Below are 21637 nucleotides of genomic sequence, written 5' to 3'. Positions count from 1 at the left end.
TTTTTGATGATATGAAAATTGAACTAAACAAATATTTAGACATTAAAAAAATCATGCGAAAACAATATTTTGTGCATTTTTTTTTTGAATTTTTATTAATGCCAATTAAAAAAAAGGTTGTGGAGATAATAAGTTATTGTTTTCCTCTTAAAAAGCGCTTTCACCTTCATTTTTGGTTATAATAATGAAATCAATGCATGTTTGGGTTGTTCATAAGCGAGGACTTTGCTTCACCTGTATTCATGAAATATTTACAGTTTATATCTTTTCTGAACAAAAAAATGTGAGATGAAATGAATGATCTTCAAAAAATCATGTGTGGGAAAGCCTTCAACTCCTTTATTTACTGTATTTTTCCCCCGATAATCATCAAAGGATTCTTTTTCACATTAAGGTTACTGCTTAAACTTATCATATTTGATTCCTCCTGAAAAATCTTTTTATATAATCCAACAAATCACAATTATCTTTTCGTTTTTTTATTTTCCTCTTTTTCGGTTTTTTTCCCGATTGAATTTTCCTAAACATGTAGAATAATCCATTGATTTTGTTTTGAAAAGGAAAATGTTTTCGAATTTTTTAATTAATAAATTGAATATCTGTTTATCCTTTTCTCAAAGAAAGAAAATTGAACGAGTTGTTCAAATATCTCTCAATGGATAATAGAAAGAATCAGCGAAAGACGATGCTTTATTCGAGTTGACAGATGTGAAAAACAATCTGGAAGCATTTTCAGAACTGTTATCAAGAAGAAACAATCAAATGAATGAAAAATAATGGCAAAATATATTTCTTTCGAAGTTCATTTTTCTTCTTGAAATAAAAGCTTTTATGAAACATATCATTGCTGTTTTTTTGTCTTCAATTTGTTTCTATGCAAAAATGAAAAAAAAAAAAAAAAACTTGGATGGATTATCTAAAACAGTGTCAAACACAAAACATTTTCAATCATCCCATGCTCGTTTCATTATAGAAGATATTGGATGCGCCACTGAAATGAATCGGAAAGATCTTCATATCCTCCTTCCTCAAACAAGTCGATAATCCTTCTATTTTGCATCTTCTGTCTTTCCTTCTCGTTTTCATCTTCGATTTTTTCTCTCATTCGGTTTAAAAGCGAAATATTGAATTTCAAACAACAATTTGTTATCTCTTTATCCAAAATTCGCTGACAAAGTTTCTCCATCACGTAATCAACAGCACCGCCACTTATCAAAATGCCAACATCATCAGTCGAGCAAAATAGGATGCCTTCAAAAAGATCGAAGCATCTTCTACATGTTCCTCTGCTGCTTCCCTCTGCAGTCATGCTCAGTCCCACAAGGCATCTGACCAATTCATCCCATCCTTCTCCACATAAACCGCTGCAATTATAGCACATGCGAATCGTGCTGTGCCATCTCTTGAATATGAGCTTTTCTTTTCTTCCTTTTCTTCCTTTTGCTTTCTCACCCTTTCTCTTTCTCTTCTTCTTCTTCTCCCAGCAAACACAACTTTTCAGTTCTTCCAGTTCCCCCACAACTTCTCTCGCAAAAAACGCACCAAAGAATTTTCCGCTTTCTGTCTCCCAATCCAAATCTGCATTCCTAACAAATAAATCCCATGCCAATTGGTATGAAAAGTGAGTTAGATTGCGATGCACAAGATGATGCTTTATGATTTCTGTGATCTCGTTAAGAAAAAGACAATCCTTCTCTTCCTGTTAGAAAAATGAAATGTTCAGTAAATTATAATTAACAAAGAAATGACATCATACATTGATTTTGGCAATATTTGTTAGAGCTATCAATGCCATTTCAACATCTTTTTGAGCTTTTTCGCTTTCCTCCTTGTTCAACGCATCTTTCAAAAGGAGAGGAACACATATCATTAACACTTCTTTGGAAATGTCACATGCAACATTCATCAGATAGAACTCACAAAGGTCAGTCAAAAGCTTTAAGTTCTTTTTTTCTTTTTTCTCATTTTCATCGTTAATCATATTTTCAATTTTTTCGCTCAAAGATGAGACAATAAACCATATTGAACGCTTCCCTTCCAGTATTTCGCGGCTTCCAATCTTCTTAAGTAACTCTAAAAAAATTTCTAAATTTTTTTTATTTTTATTAATCATTTTCCACATCATGTCGACGACTTCTTCAGTAAATGTGTGACCTAACTCTTCTTTTTCCATCGTATCCACAAATTCATGCAATTCAAGGAGCTTCCGCTTTTGAATATCTGCTTTGAAATCATGAAATTCATGAAGCATTTCTAATACATAAAAAACAGAACGAAAAAGGTGTGATAAATGCAACCATTTCTTTGCAAGCATGCTAAATAGACACACGTGTAAATTTTTCTTTAAAACTGAAACTCTGAGTTTCATCAGATTCAACACGAATTTTCTGATAAACAAAAAGCGAAGAGTTTGAAAATAGCAATCAAAAAGCAAGCATTTATTGGCTTTATTTCAAAATAGCAAGGGAAAATGTAGAAACTTGTCTCGAAATCTTTCTCATTTAGAAATCTTATCTTTGAGATTATTCGTTAACAACAATAATATGGGATAAAAATATTTAAAAAATAGAAATTTTACTTTATCAAGTACTGAAAGTGTTTGAACAGCACAATAGAAAAGAAAAATGACAATTGTGGCATTGTTATCAGATATTTGCAATTGCATTTGTTCAAATCATGAAAACAAAAAACATGTTAAATAAATAAATAAAAAAAGAAACATAGACATCCGAATGGACTCGAGTTTTCATTTTGTATCATATAAATTAATTAAAGAATATCTCCATAAATGTCAGAAGCAAACTCGAGTTTTAAAATTAAAAATAGAAAACAAACTAGCATTTCTCATATATCGCTACAAATTCAAAAAATTAAAAATAAAAAGACTACCTAAAAACGAAAATATTATTTTTATCACTCCAATAATTACAGATTTATAAAAATATAAAAAATAAATCAATAATAATAAGCTAATTTATATCATAAATAAAATGAATAATAATAAATATTTTAGTTTTAAAAACAGGCAAAAACATACAAATAATTAAAAAAATGAATATTTTTCAGATCTATTGAAGAATTAAATTCACTCCTCTAGAAAAGGATCTTGTGAATCTGAAGGAATATCAATCTGTTTTGTGGTTGTTCCGTAATCAGAAATATTGCTTGAGATAGCAGTATTTTCCTCCTTTCTCCTCATCCACCCCTGAAAGTCTGCATTTATCGAAGTTAATAGACTCTTTTTTTCTTCGTATTCAGTAAGCAGCATCTTCTTCCTCCATCGTTTTCGCATAAAATACAATGCCACTGCAAACCCAACACCAACAACTACAGCAGAAACAGCAATTATTATAATCATCATTGTATCATCAATCGCGCTAGAATAATTTCCTTCGCTCACACGCAATGGAAATGTTGTCAAATCTTTGTTGAATGCTCTCTCAGTTGAAAACTTCAGCACAACATACACATCCGATCCATCACCACGCTCCACGGCGTCCAGAGGAAATATCGCAGAAACTGCATTCTCATTGCCACAACTTAATTTATCGGTTGCTGCAATTTCTTCCAATTCGTCTGTGAATTTTCCTGCATTAGTCTGGTTTGCGAGCAGCACCATCAAAAGATTGCAATTCAGAAGGTATTTCCCCGTTAGAGTCACTTCATACCCCTCTCCGCTCTTCGCCTTTGACACATTCGAAGGCAGAGGCGTAAACAGACTCGCCATCAATTCATCTGGAAACCCAACAAGTGAGCAGTTGTTGCTTTCAATCCAGAAATTCTCTGGTAATTCTTCATTGCTTTCATCAAAGATTCGGCTTTTCCCGTTTTTTGCAGCATGTTTAGAATTGAATGAGCTTCTAGCACTGCTGACAAGCTCAATAATCCCTTTTCGTTCCTCCTTAGAATCATCGTTTTTGCAGATGATGTTGTGTGCAACACTCGGAAACTCATTCAATTCCACTGAATTCCCTTTCAACGATTCAGGATCGATAGACAGATAGCTGTTTTCAGAGTTAATCGCGCCAACTTGCTTAGTTCTGAATGTAGTATTTCGCACAAAAACAGAACAACCAATAAAACTCACAAAGGAACTTGTCCAAGTGCAGATAGTATTTGCTTCATTTTTCTGCACATTGTCTACTAAAGAAAGAGCTTTTTCAAATAAAAAGCAGCAGTTTTGAATGAGAACATTGCCAAAACCGTTCATTGACAAAAAGAATCCACTTTCAGGCTCCTTTGAACCGAGGGAAATGTTTGTGTCAATCAACTGAATGGAAATACTCTGAGAAAAATGAGAATAAAAAAGTGAATAAGAAATTGCCCGATCAAGTGAAGATAGATTTGAGGAGAAGGGATCTGATGTTAAAAGTGAAGTGGGTTTTGAGTAGTATTTATCTGCACTGCTTTCATAAGAACTCTTTTCCGTCGCTGAAAATAAAATCAGCGATTTTTGATCATTTACAGTTATGTTGTTTAAGCTGCATTTATTCAACTGCACATTCACTTTGCTTTCGTCGACCAGCTCGGAACAGTCAATGAAAAAAGATTCGCTTCTAAATAGAACTTTATTAAGTTTCATCAAAGTACATAAGAGCGTTCCTGCTTCAATTTTGAATATAGTAGGAATGATCATTAATTCATTTAAAGAAGAAATGGCACAGCGTTCAACTTCAAGTGTTCCTGCATCATCAATAAAAAAGAGACAGTTCATTGGCAAATCTGCACTGATCTTGACGTTCGTGTTATTCATTTTGCAATTTCCTTTGATAATCACATGATCATCCATTGGTTCGTTGTCTTCGAAAAGATTTGCTTTTTGTTTAATTCCTTGCCGGCTATTTGCTTTCTGTCCGATTTTTTCAAATAACAGCCCAGCTCCATCTGCTTCTCCTTCCACAGAAAGTGACTTCCACGTAACAGAATCGAATATTGAAGGCTCTCCAACAATACGAAGTGTGAGATGCTCATCTTTGTCTTCATCTCCAAAGATTTGCTTCTTTCGAATGAAATCTGGAATACGCTGAGAGGGGATTAAAACTTTCTGTGAAATTGAAGGTGTTGGAGATGTCAAATGTGTCATCGCATAATTCACCGTGCTGCAAGGATCGTCTTTGCTTCCACAGAAAAAGATGTCCCAACCACTTTCCTGTTTTACATAACCATCGTTTAAACACAGTGAATTATTGCCAGATGAATGTGAAGAAAAGGTTGAAGTTTTCTCAGTTCTGCAGTTCTTCGCTGAGCTATCATATCCGCTAACATAAATGGTTGTATTTCGATATGCAATAAATGCTAGATAGTCAACAACTTTGCCTTCTTCTTCACTTTCAGCCTCAATCGAGTTCTGCACTTTCCAAAGTGGATGACGGAAATTGATCCCAAATTTCTCTGATTCTTTTTTGTTTGAAATGTTTGGGCATTTGATGAAGATATCGCGCCCGATATTCGCCTTGTTCTTGAATACAGAAACATCCTGAAGCACAAAAGGAAAAATTGGTGAATGGAATGCGAAGTAGATTGCACCTCCTTTTGTCTCATCGGCACAAAGATGATTGCTAAAGCCGTTATAGCTGAACGTGCAGTTTGTAATAAAAAGCTCAGAACCCTCTTCAGCTTCATCGTCTTCATTAGTTGTTGAAGAATCTTTTCCGTCTAGATTTTTCTCGCTCCAGTGAATACATCCGCCATAAGGTTCAAAATTTTCATTGCATATAAACCTTGTGAACAGCGAGCTATTTATTTCCAATTGAACTTTTGCACTTTCTCTGCTTCGAAGTAGACGCCCATCAAAAATTTCCTCTTCTGCATTTCCAGAAGATCTTTCTGAAACTTCCAGAACATTCGTTTTGTTGTACGAGAAATTCCATATCAAGATGTTCTTTCTGACTCTCTCTTTCATCTTTTCCTTTTCGCAAAATTTATCAGGAGAAACAGAAATGAAATCATGCTTGATTCGAACATTTTCTATTGTTACATTTTTCAGTTGAAGCCGATTTGCATCAATTCCAAAGGCGAACATACCTCCGGAAATCATCGTATTTTCTCCTTTGATGCTTAAGTTAAAGAAAGTGATATTTCCTCCAACAATGTCAAAGATTACATAGTCAATGGACTGCTCTTCCGTCGTTGAAGAGAAAGAAATAATCACATCATCCCACAACGAAGCACCTCTGGCGACAGTTATTGCGTTCTTTGTTTTTTCTGTCATTGGCCACAGCACAAAATTTATGCCTGTAACACTAACAGTGTCATTTAGAATAAGTAAATATTCCCAACTACCACTGTATTCAACGCTCACCTCAATTTTACCTGGAATCTTTGCAAAATATGGTGAATAAATATGGGTTCCATTCATAGTAACAGGTTGTGTAAGATACACTAGATCAATGATAACTATCTGACTCGGGATCTTCAGATGAGTCCATCCGTATGATAAAGAACGGCAAGGTAGATTGAAAGTTCCACAGCGTGTAAAATCCACTCCACGAGATGACGAAATAAATATCGTTCTGTTGATGAAAACTGAAAGTAAGTCTGTTACGCTGATTCCTTCCAAGAAATTAAAATTGTCAAAGCACCCAATTTGCGTTCCATCAATTGTTTTGTCAACGAAGTTAAATATCGTTTGAATGTTGACTTCCAATAATGACCATGCAAAAAATCTCATATCGCGATATTTTTTGGCGGAATTATTCAAAAATGATAATTGATCAAGAATTATTGTTCCTCCTTTTAATGTGGCAACTGACAATGCACCAGCATAGCTTGACGCAGAACACGATATGAACGAGCTGTTTTCGATAACAAGTTCAGAACTCTCAGCAAAAGACACATTCATAAATCCACCTGATGATATGTTTGACATTATCAAATTCGCAGTGATGTTCCGCATGATAAGATATCTTTGTGAATAAAATCTTGCATTAAATAAGGCAGGTTCCTTTTCATCAGAAGTAATGTTTTGAAAAGTGCAGTCAATAAGAGTAATTCTTGGATTGTAAGATTCTTCAAAAATTGAACTTATAGTTTCACTTGGAATATCGCAAAAAGCGCTTCCTATGATAGAAATAAACCCTCCATGATTACCGGAAAAGAAACAAAAAGATTCATAAGACTTTGTGGATAATTGCTTTTTTGGATTGGGAAATTGATTAAAAGTACCGTTTTGTTTATGAACATCATTGTAGCACTTGAAAACAATATTATCCACGAAAATTGAAAAAGGACTACCATCATCTCTCCCATAAAAAATTTGTTCAAAAGGATACGATTTCATTTTCGGATACAAAATTGTAAGATTTCTAATTGAAAACAAGCTGTGTGCAATATCAAAAATACAATCTTCATATCCAACGAAGTTTTGAGGGCTTATGAAAATGGCTCCACCTTCGTTTCCATTAATCTCCAGTTCCAATTGGTATACACTGATCATTTCATCAACAATCATTTCTGTGTTCGAAACGATTGAAAACTTCACATTTTCATATGACGCAACTTGAGCTAAAGCTTTAAAAATACTCTGGCACGGCTGCTGTTGCGAAGAGCCACACACTGCACTATTCTGAGCAGAGGGGTACAATTCAATAACACGCTGTGCAACTTCAAATGAATTCGTGAGATTGAGAAATTCTTCAGGCTTACTCCGTTTCGTCTGAATCACAGCTCCTTCGTTCTGTTTCGTTGTTTTGCACAACGAAAAGAACTTGAGCCCATCGTTGTAATCAGCTTCACTCACAATAAAAACGTCATGTCCATATTTATATGCCACATTAACAGCGAAATAGCTCATATATATACAAAAAAGATTCTGGTTGAAAGATCGTTTACTTGCTTTCGAAAATACTGTATCTGTAACAGCAACATTAATTGCACCTCCATAATTAGCCTTGCAGCTGGAAAAATCACACTCAGAAACAAGTGCCTGATCTTCAACATCTTTCAGATAAAGTCCGCCTCCGCTTCCTTGCGAATTGCATCTCAAAAAGGTACATTGCAAACACACTGGCTCGACTTCTTCGAAGGATTCGTCTTTATCGGAATTCCACTTTGTTTGCATTTTTTTGTCGTTGCCTTCAATTGGAAAATTGTTTCTTTCACGAACTTGTGAGTAATAACTTTGTTGCCGAATTGTGTAATTTCCATTCAAGTCGACCATTTTTTGATGTATCTGTGACATTTTGCGCTCGTAAACGACGCATGCATCCCTCGAATCGCAACCTGAAAACAAGCATTGCCTGATTGCTGGGGAACGAATGCTGATCATATGAACAGCTCCAGCAGTTGTTTCTTTATTTTTATTTTCATTTTCAGCGTTCACATTATAAAAAGAAGTGTTTTCAAGTGTCACAGCCACATTTCCAGTCACAAAGATAGCACCTCCTGATCCATCATAGCTTGTGCAGTTTTGAAATTTACAATTAATAACATCAACAGTTAAAACGGTATGATCTTGTGTTCTTGCAAAGATGCATTGGCCAAATTCATCGCCTTTAATTCCCTTCCAAGTGCATGAGTCAAACGTAAATTCTTTATCAACTGAAGGATCCAGTATGACTCTTTTGAGTGTTTCGTTTGCGTAGTGCTTGTTTGCCCACCGCGTGCATGAAATGTGTGTTGAGTTAAAATTTGCTAGTGAGCGAACGCCAAAAGAGATTGAAGGGATCAGCACGCCGTCATACACACCGTACACATGATTGAAAGCACAATTTGTAATTTTTGAAGTGAAAGAGTAAGATCCTTGTTCTTGTATGATCGCATTTGGCTTTGCACTGATATTGAAAAAAGAAGAATTATGAAGCTCCAATGTTGATCCAATTATAGATGAAGCAAAAAACGTTGATGACATTAAAACAGATGAAAATGATGAAGATAAAACAATCACAGGGAATGGTTGATTTGATGCTGTAAAATCGCTTTCAAGGGACACAAACGAATTCATTTCCATCCAATCTATTCGAGATAAAACTGAAATGTTCTTGAGCTGTAAAACGCTTCCTGTTTTGGCAAATGAGCAGCCTAATTTTTGTCCTCTCGAAAAAACAATGCAACTTACCACAGAAACATTTGAAAAACCGTCTTGAAAAATCGTGGAATCCCCGTAGCTGGAAATAACGCATTCTCCTTCGATAAATATTGTCGAGTTTGAAATTCTCATTTTCGTAAGCAAATAGCTCATTTCGTTGATTGCATGTTTTTTCAAACCTCTAAAACATGTTCCCAAAATTTTTGTGTTGTCTCTCATAAGTTGAGTATTAGACATTCTATTCTTCCCCGCTTTATCGAAATATAATGATGATTTCTGCTTTAGATCCTCAAAAGCGCAATTTGAATCTTTATTTAAAACTATCGATTCATAGTCGGATTCAGAGTAAATAAAACACCCAATAATATTTAAAATGACGATGTATTTTTTGAGCAAATTGAAAGTTAACATTTCAAAAGCATTTAAAAGCTTAAAACAATCAACAAAAAAAACAGTAATATTTCATATTTAAAATATGGGGATTTCATTAATGAGATTTTTGAAAGCTTTCAAAATTTCGCTAAGCTACATTGCACTAACTTAATTTTAAAAATTTGATAATTACAAAAATGAATTACTCTTATTAAAAGATTATTCATAAAAAAAATAAAAATAAAAAATAAAAAAAATTTGAAAAACAATATCCTTTTGAAAAGAGTTCGAAAATATCTTCAACAAATGTTCAATGTATTTTTTTTTTTTGGCATAACAAATAGTGAAAAAATATAAAAATTACCTAAAAAATATAATATTTCCTCTTCAACTCCTAAACTTTCTATTCGATTTTTCTTTTTTATTTTCTTTCTTCCTTTTCCTCCTCCCCTTCTCCTTCTTCTCCTTTTTCCTCTTCCTCACTTTCCATATCCTTCTTTGCCTTTGCCTTCACCTTCTTTTTCTCTTTTGATTTCTTTGATTTTTCCTTTCCCTTTTCCTTTTCCTTCTCCTTCTCCTTCTTTTTCTTCTTCATTTTCTTCTCTCTCTTAATGTCACTTTCATCTGCACGTGAAAAAGTGCAAGAAGATGTTGCATCTTCATCCATATTCGTCACATCAAACATACTTATATCCATCATCATCTTCATCATCCCTGTCCCTGTTTCTCCTTCTTCTCCTCTTTCTCCTTCCTTTTCTCCTTCAAAATATTCACTGCTTGTCTAAAACAGCTCACCATTCTGTTGATTCTTCCCTTGAAACGGAACTTGTTCTCCGCTTCTGTCTTCTCCACTTCTCAAATTATTATTCTGCATTGGGTTCATCTGATTCATCTGATTCATCTGATTCATTTGCATTGCATTTTGTTGATCATATTCTTCTGTCCCAACAAGACTGAACGGTAAGTCCTGTTCATCCATCGGGTCTCTTGGCAAAGAAAGAGAGAAAGAGAAGGAGGAGGAAGGAGAAAGAGAGAAAGAATAAGAAGAATATGGATCTATGGCAGCTGATGATTGGGCACGGAGAAGAGAAACCTATGACGATGAGGAAGACATTGCCAGAGGAGAACTGGAAGGTGCCCTTCCTTTCAGCCGCAAAGGAGAAGGCGGAAGCAGATTGGAATAGAAAGACAAAGTAGAAGAAGAAGAAGAAGAAGAAGAAGAAAGTGTCAGCTTTAAATAAGAATTTCTTCTCATCTTATTTTTCTCCTTTGAATGTTCTTTCACGACTTCCTAAGACTATTTGGGATTCTTCTTCTCCTCCTTCCCCAGCTGCACCACTAGCACAATTAGAACAACAACAACCACATCACATGCGCACCCAACTGCAATCAACGTGACCAACACTCCAACTGAAGAACGACTCTTGTTCAGACAACACAACCTGCTCTTCAAATGTGGCATTGCGAAATACAATCAATTGTGTTTCTTTAACAGAAGATGCAGATGCCTCCGTCCAATACACAAGCTGAGCAGCTAGTTCAGACTCTTTTTGAGAGGAATCGAGGAGATCCGAAGAGAAACTTGCCATAGCTATTGCTTCATTTGTGAAGTCTGTGATTTCATGCAGTTCTGTGGAGACTTCTTCACCCGTAGTGATTGCGACACAGGCAATCAAGCCGTAAGGAACAAGAGAACTTCCAATGAAGAGCAAGCGATGTATTGATCAACTTTGGCTGTGTCTGACTGAGCCAAAAGAAGGAATGAACAGAACACTCGGAAGTATCTTGCCTAGCCCCAGAAATACACACACGTTGCTTCCCATACAAAGTGAAGAGCTGATTTCATTGTCGTTGCTCGTTTCACTGCTTCTTCCTCTTCTATCTTCTTCTTCTTCTTCATTTTCTTCATTTCTTCCTCTTCCCCTTCCTCTTCCTCTTCCTCCACTTCCATCTCCTCAATTCAGTGACACAATAGGATCAGTAATTTATCATATCCCCTTTTTTTTTATCGGGACCTAAATTTTCTGGCTCTCAAGAGCACTTTCAGAAAAAAATAAATAATAGAAAATTATTAATATATTATAATATACTATTTCTGAAAATATTTTTTCATATTTTAATTTTTGTGAAAAGATCTGGTGTTTTTTGTTTTATTTTTCTGATCAAAGACTTGCTCATATTTTCACGAGTTTTTTGTTTTGAGTGTTTTGAGTTCTATCATTGTTGATAAACTGAACTTTTTTATGTTTTTGGTTATTTTTTGCTATTAAACACTTCGTTTTTTTATTATTTTTTCCATTTCACTAAATTTCGACAAATTGAAGAATGCATCTGAATAAATTAGTTTTTTCGTTAATTTGAAAGAGTAAATATATTAATTATCAACAAATAAAGGTAATCAGAAATAAGAAAATCTTTACTTTTTAATGATCGAGATTATTATTCAAAAAAACATGTTTTTGTGTATTTTTGTGCTTTTAACTTCAAATCATATTTTTTCATTTCAAAATTTTGGTGATACACATATCAATCAGTTTTTTAACTATTCTTTTATGAACAAAAACATGCTAACTCTAATTTCACATTTTATTTTTAATTTTATCGAAATTTAGTGAAATGCAAAAAATAATAAAAAAACGAAGTGTTAAACAATGAAAAATAACCAAAATTATAAAGAAGTTATGTTCAATAACAATAACAATACTTAAAAATCTCAAAACAAAAAGCTCATGAAAATACGAGCAAGTCTTTGATCTCAAAAATTAAACAAAAAACACCAGATCTTTTCACAAAAATTAAAATATGAAAAAATATTTTCAGAAATAGTATATTATAATATATTAATAATTTTCTATTATTTATTTTTTTCTGAAAGTGCTCTTGAGAGCCAGAAAATTTAGGTCCCGATTAATTTTTTGGGTACCGATAAATTTCTGACCCTATCCACCCAGCTTTTCTCCGAACAGAAGGATAATCAATGCTACCTTGAGTGTTGTTTCAGAATGTGACTAATTTCAATGTGAGGTTCGAGTTGCTTGCTGTGATGTCTCCGATGGCTGAGTCTTCGAAGGCAGTCGCGTTGAATGAGACAGATGTGCTTGTAAAGTGCAGTAGAGAGCTGTCCCACACGCAGACACTATAATCGGTTGCATTTGGATGGGGATTTTTTATGTGATTATCATTGGGAACTTTGTCAGTTGAAGAAAAAGAGGACGATGAGGATAAAGAAAATGAAGAGAACAAAGGCGAAGAAGGTGAAGAAGGTGAAGAGGGTAAAGAAAAAGTTGAAAAAGAAGTAAAAAATATGTGAGAAGAGGAAGAAGATGATGTCAAAGAGGAATAAGAAGCAGGCAGCTGATATAACAAAATGTGATGGAATCGAAAAAAATAAAGAAAAATCATATGTCAGATACGCAAATATAAAACAGAGGCAATCGAAGTTGATGAAAAAAAAATAAAGAAGAAGAATGAGGAAAAGAAACGCGGAAGTTGAATTGTAAAATAGAAAAATCAAAATATATTTAAATAATTCATAAATATCATATATAGTTTTATGACAAAAAAACATATTCCAAAACAAATTTCAAAACAAAGAAATAATTCAGACAAAGCAGAATGACACACCATCCACCCTCTGTGCATCCCTTCCGCTTCTGCATCGCTTCAACCCATTCGACCAAATCCTACAGGCCCATCCCAAGTGCCATTCCTATCCATTCACTTTCATTCAATCTTTTTCTTCTTCTTCTTCTTCTTCTTCTTCTTCTTCTTCTTCTTCTCTCCATCCTGCCCTGTTCCTTCCTCTCCGCCTTCTTGCTCCCTCCTTCAACAAACGAACAAAGAAAGAAAATAAACGTATTTTTGCGTCGCTTTTTCCATCCATCAAAATCTTGAAATAAAAAAAAAAGAAAGAAGATAATCTTAAGCGAAAAAAAAAATTAGCGTTTGCAGACTTTGGGTGCCTGTGGTTTGAATGACCCCACTTTGCGCTTTTTGGCATTCGCCAAGCTCGCTTCACAGAAGAAAAAGGGGAAGAAGAAATAAACGACAACGATCGGAGGATTGAAGCAGACGAAATGGGGTTTCAAAGGAAGGAAGTGATGCTCATCTTTCTGTGCTTGAAGGACATCTCTCTGCAGCCTGCGTGATTGGAAGGCATCAAATGCCAACGAGATTGCGGACGAGGAAGATAAACCCTGATGAAAACGAAGAGAGTGAGTTGGCTGTGCTTCAACAGCGAAGAGGAGGAAGATGGATGGAAAGGTTGGCATTCGCTTATCATCACTCATGATGCAGATGACAATGCTTCTGAAATGCATTCTCTGATGCACAACGCACAAAATTCAAAGAACCGCGCACAAACATAGAAGCTGAGCGAAACAACAACTTTGTTGAGAAACAAACGATGAAAACAAAAACCATCAAATTCTCTTTCATTGTCTGTAGCGACAAAGAAAGCAAACCTCGAAAAATAATCGCCTTGCTTTCTCAAAATGGCTGTCCCTTCGAAGAATGAAATTCAAATGCAATTGGACAGAATGTTGTTCGATTGTCAAAAAGCACTCAACAATTGGATGTTTGCTTGTTGGCGTTTCTCCACTCTTTTGAAGCAAAAGCGGAATCAGAAATAGAATTTTGTCGCTTTCCATGTCTGCCCCTCGCAGTCCGAGAAACAGGAAAGCCTAATAAATAAAACTGATATTTCTAAGCTCTCCTTTTTTCCATTGAATTCTTGCCTTTTTTGTGATTAATATCCTTCCCTCGATATTGCCAGCCACTTTCCTTTACAAAAAACTGTTCCACTGCATTATGCCCCCAAATGCTATATAATTTTGTGCAGATTTTGTCCTTTCACAAAATTCCATCCATAAATCTTCATTTTATAAAAAACAGTTGAATAAGTTTTCACCTCTTGCACTAAATAAAAATATATAAAAATCATGCATCTTGCATATATTCCTTTATTTATCAATTTTTGTATTGTAATCTGCTCCGTTTTCATCGTGTTGCTCTCCAAAGCGGAGATTGGCCATTTCAACAATAAGCAGGATTTCTGGACTCTGGAGAGGATACAGACGGAAATATCTTCACGATCAATAGAACAATAAAAATTACAGACAATATCATTTTTATGTTATTGATGAAATTGTTGCATCTCCCTTGGTCATCCAATTGACAAAAATCATCAGGCAGAATTTGAAAAATATTGCATCTCCACAATATTCTGTTTTCTCCACAGGAAAAAATATTGCCAGTTCAACGGGTAATGTTAACTCATTGAACTTTCAATCAGTGCATGAATATTCCAGTTTAAAGATAACAATTTGATCATTTGTACCATAACAACAAACAGAAAAGATAAAGCATTCTTTTTCTTTGAAATTACAAGTCGAAAATGTCAACGCTTGATGGAACGGTTTGAATGCATATTTTTCTATGATCTTTATGAGTTTTTTATTTTTCATCTATGCCTTCTATCCTGACAAATACGAATTCAATGTGAATGTTAATAATTTTTTTGTTTTATGAATAAAATATTCTGATAAAAATGCAGGTAATAAGCGTACTGAAATATCTACAGGTTTGCATTCATTGTTGATTTGAATTCTTTTTGATTGGATTTCTTTCTTTCTTTCTTACTTTTTTGAAGAATTGTTTTCTGAGCTTGAAGATTGTGATGAAGATGAACAGAAGCAGAAAATTGAAGAAATGGTTGAAATGATCGAAGATATGAATAAAGAAATGCTTGAATTTATTGTTGAAAAAGAATTTTTCAGTAAAATACACTGCATGATCTTCAAAAAGAAATTATCTTTTGAAAATTCGATTTTGTTGTTGAAGGATCTTGGATGTTGCTTATTGGAGAAAAATATCCGAAAAAATAATTTTTGTTGTTCATTGATGAAATGCAAATTTGAAAATATGATTGAAAAAGAAGAGAAGAAGAAAGAAGGGAAAAACATGAAGCTTCTGATTGATCTTTGCGAATGTGAGCTATTATTATATGATTTAGCTTCAAAAGAAATGCTCAAAGTGTGTGTGCCACAGCTCTTGAAAGTTACCTTGGTGAAAGAGGAAAATGAGGAAATGCAAAAAGAAGTGGAAATTGCGTTTATTGCTTTGAGTAACATTAGCAGATATAGGGTGATTTTTTTATCCGGACATAATTTTTATTTTTTGATAAAAAAATAAATATTTTTTTATAAATCGCTTGTTGAAATTTTCGAAAAAATGCAACAATCAATAGTAAATATAATCCATCAATTCTCTTTTAATAATTTTTCTGGTATTTCTTCGTTCATTATCATCTTCTAAATCATCATCTTTTAAAATTTGGGATTTCGAAAGTTTTCTTTTTTTCGGCTTCTCTTCAGAAAACAAATCTTTTTCAATTTTTTCTTCTGCAGAATCATCAATATTCTTTTCCTCTTTCATCTTTTTGCATTCTTTCCATTCATCTAAAAATGCTTGGTCGGATATATTTTTTCCATGGAAATTGAAACGATGGGATTTTTTTTTCAGCTGAACAGAAGGAGTGTCAGGTAACTTCATCAATACGGAATTGGACTGCCCAGACAACACGCCGCTCTTTTCAAATGCAGAGTGAATCGTTGAAGGTAGCAATGCAGTTTGCAAAGCCTGTGGCAAGGCATTTGCAACTGCTTTTCGTCTGAGTGCGATCGAAGAAGATGATGGAACAACATAGTTTGAATTGAAACATCTTTTAAACACAGCAAAAACTCCGCAGTCAAGTGGCTGTGTGAGATGAGTACTGTGTGGAATAAATGTAACAACGTCAATTGATTCATCTGCAAATTTTTGCCACAGATCTGGCTGTGCTCTTGAAGGATGAGAATCCAAGAGAAGCAAGCATCTATCTTCATTCATGTCTAACAATTTTCTTCTTTCAACTATTCCAGGCAGTAGTATCTCTTCAGCATAGCGAGCAAACAATGCATCTGTCATCCATCCATCATTGTCTGCCCAGGCGTGAAGCTGCGGGCTGAGCAAGACCTTCATTTCTTGTGGAAGTTTTTTGGATGGCCAAAGAACAAGGCTTGGTAAGGAATAACCGTCAGCTGCAACTGCAACCACAAGAGTTGAGTTTGGCATGTTGATTGGTGTCTTGGAAAACCCGACTGGAACATCTGAAGGATGAACGGCTAGTTGTTTTGTGGTGTCGGAAAGGCGCAAAGAGGATTCGTCGGTGTTGAAGATGAGAGAAGGAGAGTATTTGTGAGAATCATGAAGTGATTGCAGAAGAGAGAAGAAAGGTTGAAGAGACTGTTTGTTTGATACCGATAATCGTTGAATATCAACGTTATGAGGAATGGATGTCTTTAGGTCTGGATTTCGTTTAACGAATGAATACGGAGTTGATTTTGAAATTTTAACTTCTTGATCTTCTTCTTCTCCACCTCGAATTTTTCTATCAGTTAGCACTGATTCCATCTTGGAATGTTATTAACAATAAAAATTTGTTAGAAATAAATAAAAATACAAACCAATATTTTTGTTTGAGTTAAAGAATAACTCACTCCTGTCATGCTTTCAATTCTGATAACTCCGGTTATCACTTCTTTGTCTTCTTTCGTGAACAGCTCTGGCCGACCAACTTTTCCCACGGTTCTTCCCTTTTCAACGGCAGTTACAGCTCGGTTTATCGATGAACGAGAGAATTCATTCAGATTAGCAGCGTCGGTAACACGGCATTTTCCGTCAGCAATTATTGTGGCAATACGTACTAATCGATTTTTAATTTGACGATACTCGAAAGATTTCATCAAATCTCTTAATTTCGTTAGTCCAATTTCTTTTCTTTGTTTCACTGCGCTCATACAAATAAAGTAATGGTTATGATCTTTTTTTATTTTTAGAAAAAAAAATTATTTTGCAATGAAAAAAATCCATTTTTTTTTCATTTTTGTAAGCCCCGTTGCTATTACCTAATCTCCTCAGGGGAGGCACAAATCAGAGATGGAGGAGCTAACCCCCCCATCTCCACCCCCATCAGAGATTAGGTATAGTAATTTAATCTTAATTTCAAACTGTTGACTTTTCCTTATATATTAAAAATATGATAAAATATCCAAAAAGTGGGAAGAAATAATTCATAATTAAAATTTTTGTCCGGATAAAAAAAAATGTCCGGATAAAAAAACCACCCTAGGGTCAGTAATTTATCATATCCCCTTTTTTTTTATCGTGACCTAAATTTTCTGGCTCTCAAGAGCACTTTCAGAAAAAAATAAATAATAGAAAATTATTAATATATTATAATATACTATTTCTGAAAATATTTTTTCATATTTTAATTTTTGTGAAAAGATCTGGTGTTTTTTGTTTTATTTTTCTGATCAAAGACTTGCTCATATTTTCACGAGTTTTTTGTTTTGAGTGTTTTGAGTTCTATCATTGTTGATAAACTGAACTTTTTTATGTTTTTGGTTATTTTTTGCTATTAAACACTTCGTTTTTTTATTATTTTTTCCATTTCACTAAATTTCGACAAATTGAAGAATGCATCTGAATAAATTAGTTTTTTCGTTAATTTGAAAGAGTAAATATATTAATTATCAACAAATAAAGGTAATCAGAAATAAGAAAATCTTTACTTTTTAATGATCGAGATTATTATTCAAAAAACATGTTTTTGTGTATTTTTGTGCTTTTAACTTCAAATCATATTTTTTCATTTCAAAATTTTGGTGATACACATATCAATCAGTTTTTTAACTATTCTTTTATGAACAAAAACATGCTAACTCTAATTTCACATTTTATTTTTAATTTTATCGAAATTTAGTGAAATGCAAAAAATAATAAAAAAACGAAGTGTTAAACAATGAAAAATAACCAAAATTATAAAGAAGTTATGTTCAATAACAATAACAATACTTAAAAATCTCAAAACAAAAAGCTCATGAAAATACGAGCAAGTCTTTGATCTCAAAAATTAAACAAAAAACACCAGATCTTTTCACAAAAATTAAAATATGAAAAAATATTTTCAGAAATAGTATATTATAATATATTAATAATTTTCTATTATTTATTTTTTTCTGAAAGTGCTCTTGAGAGCCAGAAAATTTAGGTCCCGATTAATTTTTTGGGTACCGATAAATTTCTGACCCTATAGTTTGAGCATTTCTGCTTCCTTGTAAATCGCATTGTTTGCTTTTAATTTTTTGATGAGAAACTGGAGAAAGAATTGTATTTGAATGATATCAAAGAAATTATCGAATATCATCAGGAGCATCATAACCTTACACGCCTTGCGCATCAATCTGCATGGGAGTTTTTGATTAATAGATTTTTTATTGACAAAAGTTTAGAAGAAGAGACTGCAAATGATCTGCATTTGGGGAGAGAGGCAGCAAGAGAACTTAAAGAATTAACAAAATGCATGGATTGGAAGAGAAAAGAAGAGGAAATGAGCAAAAAAGAAGCGAAAGAAGTGCTGATAATCGGGAGATGGCTTTTTGTTCTTGATTCTTTCTTAGAGTATTGCACATTATGGTCTGAGGAATTGGTTGTACTCATCAACAGCATTGTGAAAGTGTTTCAAGCAGCAAGGAATCATTGTGAAGAAATTCACTATGAAAGCATATGTTTACTTTATGAGGCAGCAGGTAGCAAAGCTGTTAAAGTTGAAGACTTGTTGAAAGGAAAGGCAATTGATGCTATAATGGAGGAAATTCGTAGGCCAACATCGAATGATGGAATAGTGTGTGAATGCTTGATATTTTTTGACACATTATCAAGTCGATTGAAAGGAGAGGAGAATGATGAAATGGTAGAAGAAAAAAGAAAAGAGTTGAAAAGAAAGATATTTGAAAAGATGGAAGAATTTGGATCAGAAGACATCGTTATGAGCTTTTATGAAATCATTCAACTTTTGATAAGGAGAAATTTTAATGAAACATCGTTGAATATTGCTGATTATTTTGTTATCGTTTAAGGAAATGAAATGTGTAAAATAGTGTTTCTCATAATTATAAATATGAGTGATGAACTCAATAATTTGAACAATTTGTTGAGTCAATGTTTTTCTTTTCGGAATGTTGCCAATGTTTATGTCTTCGGATAAATCATCCATTGGTGATTCACACACACCCTGCAAATTTTATGAAAATCGAAAAAAATATACACTATTTATTGTTCAAAATTTTTCATTTTTCTTTTCTTTTCTTTTCTTTTCTTTTCTTTTCTTTTCTTTTTTATTTAATTTTATTTTTTTTTTTATTTATTTATTTTTGAAAATATATTTGTGATAAATTGGTTTTTGGCTGAATGTTGGAAAGTGATGAAAATATAATATTCAGTCAATATTTGTGAAAATGAAGAAAATTTGGACCTCAAATATTATAATTTATCGAAAAACTTAAAAAATCCACATTTTCAGAAAAAAATCATCAAAAAGGAAATCAAAAAATTCTCAAATGATTTTCCATTGCATTCTTTCATGACACATTAGACAATCAAAATAAATTGTTAAAAAAAAAGAGAGAGAAAGAAAAAGTGTGTAATGTTAAATTTTAAAAAAAAAAACATCAAAAAAAAATACCGAAAGTGCATTAATGGATGTATTTCAGATGCGAAAAAAATAGTCTGGGACAAATCCCGGGACAAGGACAAAACCTAGGATATTCCATTCAGCTTTTTTTTGTCACAATTCAACACTTTAAAATGGAAAAATATTCTGACTATCCAGTTTTTCGTGAATTAAGGTGGATCGAACAAGCCAAATAAAATTTCCTGAATTGAATTTGCATTCAAAATAGCAGTTTAAAAAGAAAGGCATATAAAAATCAACTGAAAACAAAACACTGTTTAATAACGTTGAATCATGTTTTAACATGCAATGAACAAATAATTTGCTTCTCACAGAAAATATTTTTAACTGTAATTGAAGATGGATCCCAATTCGCTATCTGAAGAAAGCTTTCTTTTCCTTTTTTCACAAAGAATTGAAACCTCTTCTTCTGATGTATCTGGTTGCTCCTTTCGATCCATTGAATTATCAGATTGTTCGTTAAAACATCATTGCGAATTATTGCTTTCTTTTCATGGTTTTGAAAGTTAATGTTTTCAACAGGGACAGAAATAATGGAGCTTTTGTCATTAACATAAGATGATTCTTTCACCTCAGAAATTGCAACGTCTTGCTTTGTTGCTGAGCTGTTTGGAAAACTTTTCTTTTTTTTTCTCAAATTGAATGGAAAAGCCTTCGAAAATTTTGTCTCCTGTTATTAATTTCATTCTGATACTGCTTGAATGTGAAGAATTATTCACCGCTTTTTCTGTCATCGAAAAGGCTTCGTTGTTTTTATGAAAATACTAACATACGGAAGAAAAGTCAAATGGGATAATTCCTAAAGCTTCAAATGACTTTCTCATTATTCTTGGAGAGAGAGAGTTATTTACCACTTCTGATACTGCAGGTATTAATGATTTTCTGTAAGAAAAAATTGACGAATCAGAAGGAACCGAGAACACTCTTTTTTGGGCTGTTTTTGAAATGCGCGAATACAAACCTATCCAGCGGCTGAGTTAGATGTGTTGTATGTGATGGAAGAATCAATAAATGGATTAAATGATCTCTGCACCAAGATATCACTGGAAAACTTAGGCGAGAGGAATGCCCATCAAGTGTAATCAAAGCATAAAAAGACTGTCCATGAAGCTCAACTCTTTTCTCATTTATTTTTGGCAATAATATTTCGATCATAATCTTTTCAAAATCTCTTCTTGTCATCCAGCCTGTACGATTTGCCAAACAGTTAATTCTATTATTCTTTAATTCCTTTGGATTCTCGGAAATGGTCTGAGAAAGCCATAGCATGATTGGATCAAGTGACATTCCATCTGCAAAAATAGAAAAAAATAATGTTTCATTCTTTCTTCGCTGGACATCTGGAAAAAGAGTTTGTTGAGTTTCTTTTGCGACAACTATTTCCTCGTCCGACTGCTTCATCAAGATGCCAGTTTCTTCCATATTGACAATTAAATCTGATGAAATCAGATAACCATTAATTTCATTTATCAACAACGAAAACCAATTCCTCATATTTTCAATTGCAGATGCTTGAATGCGATGAAGATCAATAAAAGTTGATTTTATTAATTTCAGGTATCCACTTTTCTTTATCAACTTGCATGTTCATTTTTTGCTGATTATCCTGACTTCAGGCGTTTATGTCTATTCTTTCTTTTTCTTCATCATCACATTTTCTGACT

At 33.5% G+C, this 21637-nt stretch overlaps 5 protein-coding genes across 5 annotated transcripts; all 5 read right to left on the bottom strand.

Annotated features, from left to right (window-relative positions):
• Positions 1-506: 506 nt before the first annotated feature.
• On the bottom strand, positions 507-2545 carry MONOS_14030 (uncharacterized protein). The gene is made up of 4 exons (XM_067866795.1): positions 2481-2545; positions 2330-2387; positions 1757-2253; positions 507-1699 (listed from the first exon to the last, which is right to left on the bottom strand). The coding sequence occupies exons 1-4, from the start codon at positions 2499-2501 to the stop codon at positions 968-970; spliced, it is 1308 nt and encodes a 435-aa protein (XP_067736345.1). The 5' UTR covers positions 2502-2545; the 3' UTR covers positions 507-967.
• A 540-nt stretch (positions 2546-3085) lies between these two features.
• On the bottom strand, positions 3086-9495 carry MONOS_14029 (uncharacterized protein; the record flags this gene model as incomplete). Its single annotated transcript, XM_067866793.1, has 1 exon — positions 3086-9495. The coding sequence occupies exon 1, from the start codon at positions 9434-9436 to the stop codon at positions 3086-3088; it is 6351 nt and encodes a 2116-aa protein (XP_067736344.1). The 5' UTR covers positions 9437-9495.
• Positions 9496-9818: 323 nt separating this feature from the next.
• Positions 9819-10109, bottom strand: MONOS_14028 (uncharacterized protein; the record flags this gene model as incomplete). Its single annotated transcript, XM_067866792.1, has 1 exon — positions 9819-10109. One exon carries the CDS (start codon positions 10107-10109, stop codon positions 9819-9821), a length of 291 nt encoding a protein of 96 aa, XP_067736343.1.
• Positions 10110-10764: 655 nt separating this feature from the next.
• Positions 10765-11348, bottom strand: MONOS_14027 (uncharacterized protein; the record flags this gene model as incomplete). The annotated part of the gene is made up of 2 exons (XM_067866791.1): positions 10765-11092; positions 11209-11348. The coding sequence occupies 2 exons, from the start codon at positions 11346-11348 to the stop codon at positions 10765-10767; spliced, it is 468 nt and encodes a 155-aa protein (XP_067736342.1).
• Positions 11349-15637: 4289 nt separating this feature from the next.
• On the bottom strand, positions 15638-17235 carry MONOS_14026 (putative DDE superfamily endonuclease; the record flags this gene model as incomplete). The annotated part of the gene is made up of 2 exons (XM_067866790.1): positions 15638-16849; positions 16903-17235. The coding sequence occupies 2 exons, from the start codon at positions 17233-17235 to the stop codon at positions 15638-15640; spliced, it is 1545 nt and encodes a 514-aa protein (XP_067736341.1).
• Between the last annotated feature and the right edge of the window lie 4402 nt (positions 17236-21637).

This window comes from Monocercomonoides exilis (genome assembly GCF_001643675.1).
Source record: "Monocercomonoides exilis strain PA203 chromosome Unknown scaffold1-2713096, whole genome shotgun sequence".
NCBI lineage: Eukaryota > Preaxostyla > Oxymonadida > Polymastigidae > Monocercomonoides > Monocercomonoides exilis.
Note: the sequence above shows the minus strand (reverse complement) of the source record. Positions and strands in the feature narration are given on the sequence as shown.